Source organism: Cotesia typhae, unplaced genomic scaffold (genome assembly GCF_013202065.1).
Source record: "Cotesia typhae breed Kobodo isofemale line unplaced genomic scaffold, CoteBio_Ctyphae contig_81, whole genome shotgun sequence".
In the NCBI taxonomy this organism is placed as follows: Eukaryota; Metazoa; Arthropoda; class Insecta; order Hymenoptera; family Braconidae; genus Cotesia; species Cotesia typhae.
This window is the reverse complement of record NW_027423768.1, coordinates 536,322-542,883: the sequence shown is the minus strand read 5'-3', so window position 1 is coordinate 542,883 and position 6,562 is coordinate 536,322. Positions and strand designations below refer to the sequence as shown.

The 6,562-nt window shown below is 42.2% G+C and overlaps 1 protein-coding gene across 1 annotated transcript; it reads left to right on the top strand.

Annotated features, from left to right (window-relative positions):
• Positions 1-389: 389 nt before the first annotated feature.
• On the top strand, positions 390-1,268 carry LOC141533024 (uncharacterized). Its single transcript, XM_074251675.1, has 2 exons — positions 390-468; positions 535-1,268. Exons 1-2 carry the CDS (start codon positions 390-392, stop codon positions 1,266-1,268), a joined length of 813 nt encoding a protein of 270 aa, XP_074107776.1.
• Positions 1,269-6,562: the final 5,294 nt, after the last annotated feature.

Genomic DNA, 6,562 nt, shown 5'->3' with positions numbered 1-6,562 from the left:
TATATTAAAATTTGGCTTACTAAAAAAAAATTATCATTAATAAAAGGGCCCCAGGAAAGTGATCTCCAACTAATTACTGCTTCGACTTCGGCTAGCTATTACCTCTTCTTCAGGGCGGCGGGCCATGCTGAAATACTCGTCGTTAACAAAATAGGATAGCAAAATAAACGAAATGCTTAAAACTACTTGAAATAAATCCAATGCTTTAAATGCTGGCACTTTGGACATGTTGGGCCCCAATGTAAAAGCCAAGTAGACCGATCTAAGCTCTGCATCAGATGTGGACAAGAAGGGCACCGTATCGCTGACTGTAAAAATTCTGGCAAGTGTGCAATATGTGTTGAGCAGCAAGGAGCAAAGGACGTGGCTCACCATGCCGGAACCTACAGATGCCCGGTGTTTCAGGAGGCGCTCGAGAAGTTGACGAACAAACAAGCATGAGGATATTGCAGCTCAATCTCAACCATTGTGAGGCAGCGCATGACCTGCTCATGCAATCCGTGTGAGAATTAGAGCTGGACTTGGTACTGATAGCAGAGCCATATAAACACCTGAGTACCCAGCCCTGGGAAGCTGACAGCAGATCTAAAGCTGTCATCTGGTCATGTGGCAAGCTTTCTTTCCAAAATGCAGTCGACAACAGCAATGCCGGCTTTGTAGCAGTATCAGTAGAAGGCATCCGCTTCTATAGCTGCTACGCACCACCTAGCTTCTCCATTTTTGACTTCACTGATTTTCTGAATCGACTAACCGAAGATGCAAAGCAATACCATCCTGTAGCGATAGCCGGAGACTTCAACTCCTGGGCAGTTGAGTGGGGCAGCAAACATACAAACGCACAAGGGAAAGCACTACTGGAGGCCTTTACCACACTAGATGTAGTTTTGCTCAACAGTGGTGATACGCCGACCTACACCAAAGGTGACGCAAGCTCAATTGTAGACCTCACTTTTGTCAGTAATAGTCTTGCTAGAGGCGACTGCAACTGGAAAGTGTTGGACATCTACACTGCCAGCGACCATCATGCAATATCCTGGGAAATATCAAGCGACCAGAACCCCAAGGGACTAGTCAAACAGCCTAACATCGTTGGTTGGAAGGTAAAATCTTTTGACCCAGAAGCATTACTAATAGCCCTCGATGGTGATCCGATCAACACTGGATGTGCAGAAGAACAGACTAAGGACCTGATGAGGAGAGTAACAGATGCTTGTAATGCCAGTATGCCTCGTAAACGTGGCATAAATTCGAGACCTTCGGTGCATTGATGGAACGACCACATCAGCGTCCTCCGTAAAGAGTGCCATAAGAAAAGAAGAATCTCTCAGCGCGGCTATCAACGGCCCAACTCAGTGGAGCTGATCGCAGAGTACAAAAAGGCGCGCCGTGAACTGAATAAAGCCATCAAAGAGAGCAAAAGAAGATGCTGAAAAGAGCTTATATACGAGGTGGATAAAGACGTGTGGGGTAGGCCTTATAAGGTGGTTATGACCCACCTGAAAAAACAACAAATGCCATCACCTACGTGTCCCCAACTTCTTCAGAAAATCGTCACTGCACTGTTTCCACAGCAACGCACTTTCGATTACCAGTTGGCGCCAGGCGAATTGGACGACATCCCACCTGTCACTAAAGACGAACTGCTGGAGGCTTGTAACCGTGTAGGGAATAATAAAGCGCCGGGATTGGACGGAATCTCTAATTTAGCCTTGAAAACCATCATAAAGGCAGCTCCAACATTATTCCTAGACGCTTATAATGCATGCCACAAGGAGGGACTTTTCCTCGTAAGTGGAAACAGCAACGATTGGTACTGTTACCTAAAGGAAAGAAACCACCAGAAGAACCGTCATCTTACCGACCACTTTGCATGCTAGATACGGCGGGTAAGATATTTGAGCGCATAATTCATCAACGAATAAATGCAGTAGTCGACCCACTCCTGGCAGACAACCAGTATGGATTCCAGAAAGGACGATCAACCCTGGACGCGATCAATCTGGTTGTTAGCACGACTAAAGAAGCGATCGCAGGAACCAGATGGAAGGGTGGCACAAAGAAGTATTGCCTAGTGGCGGCATTAGACATTAAAAACGCCTTCAATTCCGCCAACTGGAACTGCATCATGCAAGTTCTTCGAGAGAAAAACGTTCCAGAATACCTGTGTAGAATGGTGGCCAGCTATTTCACCGATAGAGTTCTTAAATACGACACGAAAAATGGTCAAAAAGAGTACGATATTACCGGAGGTGTACCTCAGGGCTCTGTACTTGGTCCACTGCTGTGGAATATCATGTACGATGGCCTATTGAGATTGAAATTGCCAAGAAGTGTAAAACTCGTAGCGTATGCAGACGACGTAGCCGTAGTAATCGTCGCTAAACACCTTGACGAGATTAACAACATCTTCGACATCACCTTCGAGCGAGTCCATCGGTGGATGAATACGGTAAACCTGCATCTGGCTACATACAAAACTGAGGCAGTGCTTATATCCAGCAGAAAAGTGTTAGAGACCATCAAGCTGAAAGTCGGTGAACAAGAAATCACATCACAACCTTGTATCCGATATTTGGGAGTGATGCTTGATGCCCGCCTCAACTTTAAACAGCAAGTGGAACACGTCAGTGCCAAAGCGTCAGTAATGAGGGCTAGTCTCGTACGACTGATGCCGAACGTCGGAGGCCCAAAGCAGAGCAGGAGACTACTACTATCATCAGTTGTCACATCGGTGCTCACATATGGAATATCCATTTGGGCAGACGCGCTGAAATTGCAAGAATCATGGAGAAAAGCTGGATCAGTATATCGACTGAGCGCTGTAAGACTAGCCAGTGCATTCCGCACGATATCAGAAGTAGCAGTGTGTGTCATTTCCGGAACTTTGCCGCTCAGAGTTCTAGCTGAGGAAAGACGGAACTTTTACCAACGAAAGAGGTCAACTACACTAAGTGCCGAGGAACTCAGAGCTGAAGAACGGCAGAACAGCATCGCACGATGGCAATCGCAGTGGGACGCCGCGACAACAGGAAAATGGACATACCGTCTCATATCGAAAATCGACGTTTGGCTAAACCGGAGTCATGGCGAGGTCAATTACTATCTGACGCAGATGTTGTCAGGACATGGATGTTTTCGGACGTATCTTCACCGCTTCAAGTATGATGATTCACCAGAGTGCCCGTCCTGCCCAGGAATCACTGAAGACGCGGAGCATGTTTTCTTTGAGTGCCCACGATTTTACCCACAGCGAGATGAGCTGGAAATAATCCTGAAGAAGAAAATCCAATCAGAGACAATAGTAGAAGCTATGACCAAGGTTGTGAGACAGAGACAGCTAGGTAGAAAAAGGGACTGACGATTAGAGAAGGGACGGCGAGAGGAGACCGGGGCAAGGAGGGAGAGGACAGCGGTTACCTACTCTTCAACTTTCATGTTCGCCTGATACTTCGACCGGCCGATTTCACCGGGTTTATTTGTTTCTCCGTTATTATTATTAAAAATACGTGTCCAGTATTAGTTTATTAAATTAGTAGTTGCTATTGCGGGTCCAAACCGAGTATTTTCGAGTATTATTGGCGTTAAAATTTATTGATAAATAAATTATGTATAGTTTTTTTCTTTCGTATGAAAAGTTTCAGGGCGATGTTTATTAATTATTTAATGGAAATATTTATTATGGCAGTGATTATTATTTAAATATTTTTTATGTATAATATTATATTATTGTTTCGGAAGGTGTGATTAAATTAAGAAATTAAGCGTGTGAGAATTTATTTTCGAAGCTGAGCAAATTAAGCGATCAAAAGAAACTAATTGTAAAAGAAATTAAAAGACCAGGGAAATTATTATTTTGTAAAAAATAATTTAGGCAAACGAAAATTATTCTAAGTCCCAAGCCGATTTTAGTATGGAAACTCGACGAATGGATAGATAATGAAAGAAAGGCCGATTAAAATAATAAAGAATTGTGAATTTGATGAAACGAATGGATGTATAATGAAGGAAATGACGATTATTATTTTAAAGAATTAAATTTGAGAAATTAAGACTTAGAAATTTTCGTTAATTAATGAGCTTGCGCGAGCCTCGATAGGTGGCTAAAACGATCATTCCGGTTTGCGGTAAGAGAGCTTTTGGAAAAATTTTTTTTTTCAAAATTCTTTATTTTTTCGATCAAAGAGATTGATTTTTCAAGAAATTTGAAAAAAAAAAAAAAAAATTTTCAATTTTTTTCGAAAATTTTTTTCGAAATTTTTTTTATCAAAAATTTTTTTTTTTAATTTTTTTTTTTTTATCGTCTTCAGAATGCTTCACTATTGTCAAAAAAAATTAACTCAATTTTTTCTGTCCGCTACAACTGCCTTAGTTTTAAATCTCATTTTAAAAATTCAATAAAAACAAATTGATATACCCCCCGCGGAGTTCGGCTTTTCCTCACACAAAACTTGAATTTTACGTTTTCTTTTTAGCCTAAATTCCTTACGTGAATTTTATGTAAGCTTTTCTTTGATAAGCACCTTTTGATATGCCTCGTCGACATTTAGCTGCCACAGATGTGGCTCGCATTGTTACCCTCCTTCAAGAGGGCTACAGTCAGGTGGAAATAGCAGCTTCTATGGGAGTGAGCCAGTCCGTTATCAGTCGGGCCTATGCCCGATTTAACGCGACTCAAAGTTACGATCGTCGTCCGGGTCAAGGTAGATTACGAATCACTACCGAGCGTGATGATCGAGCTATCATTCGAGATGCTCGTCGAAACCCTACTGCGCATGCCCACACGATCGCTCATCAATTTCGCAATCGTCGACAACGTCCTCCCCAACAACACATATCGGCATCGACGGTTCGAAATCGCTTTCGAGAGCAAGGACTACGCGCTAGACGCGCAAATCGCGTGCCTATGCTCACTCCACGACATCGCCGAGCCCGATTGGCCTATGCTCATGATCATCACCATTGGGGTCGTAGACAGTGGACCAGTGTATTATGGACTGACGAATCTCGATTTTGTCTTCATGGCAGCGATAGACGATCTCTCGTTTGGCGCCGTCGTGGAGAACGAGATCGGGATGGTTTTACGAGACCAGTTACAGCTTTCAATGGTGGATCAGTCATGGTGTGGGCAGGCGTGTCCTTCAATACCAGAACCCCGTTGGTCATCGTTCGTGGGACGTTGACTGCCGATAGGTACGTCGACGAAATTCTGGAGCCACACGTCCTGCCTATGCGCACACGCATGGGGGCAAGACGGTTCATTTTGATGCAGGATAATGCTCGTCCTCACACTGCAGTTCGTACGCGAACTTTTCTCCGCGTCAACAACGTAACAACGCTTAATCATCCAGCGATGAGTCCTGATTTGAACCCAATTGAGCATGTTTGGGACATGCTTGGGCGTCGATTGCGGCGAGACTATCCGCAACTGCACAATCTTCATCAGTTGACTCAAGCGTTGTTACGTTGTTGGCAAGGAATTTCGCAACGTGATATTCGACGATGCATCAACATGCAAGAGCGTTTACGAGCTGTGATTCGGAACAGAGGTGGCAATACACGGTACTGAGCAGTTACTGCCGTGCGTACAGAGGTCATTCGGCAGCTGCAAACAGACAAACACGCAGACAAAGGCACACACACACACACACACACACACACACACACACACACACACACACACACACACACACACACACACACGTGTGTGTGTGTGTGTGTGTGAGAAGCGTAAATCCGACCGAGCAACCTCCACGTGGTACGCTTTGGGTAACGCTAATGCCGGCGGTAAAACAACAGTCGAAAAAAATTGAGAAAATTTCGAAAAAAATTGAAATTTTTTTTTTTTCAGATTTCTTGAAAAATCAATCTCTTTGATCGAAAAAATAAAGAATTTTGAAAAAAAAAATTTTTTGTCTTTTTTTCAGTCCGAGTTTTCAATTCAAAAAAAATTTTTTCTTCAAAAGCGGTTTACGTTTTCTTATAGAGAATATTGTGTAGTTTTCAAAACCCTCCTTCGATTTCCTATACGGTCATTATTTCCAGAGTTATTGATTTCCAAAGTCAAAAAAACTTTTTTGCTTTGATTGACGATAACTCCGCGGCAAATTATCGTACAGGCTTTTGATTACGTCAAATTAAAGGGTATTAAATTTACTAAAAGTGCTTTTAAACGAAACAATCGAAAAAATTTTTTTGAAGCCCGTAGACCTTTTTTAAGACGAAAAAAAATTTCGAAAAATTTTTTTTCAGTAGTTTTCTTAGGATTTCTCCAGACCTGACGATGACAAAAAATTTTCATGGTCATATCTAAAATCTAGACACTTGGAGCTACAATTTGCTTTTTTTTTTTTTTCTGTGCGATCATTTTCCTCGGAGTTACAGCTCGCTGAAAATCACCAAAAAATTTGGAATGTTTTTTATATCCCTTAACTTTTGTGACTAGTGTATAACCTAAAATTATATCACGTGTGTTTGATTAAGTTGTAATTTTTGTTCGTTGATTTATTTAATTGATTTTGATAAATAAATTGTTCTATTTTATCTTTATCATAACCTGTTTGAC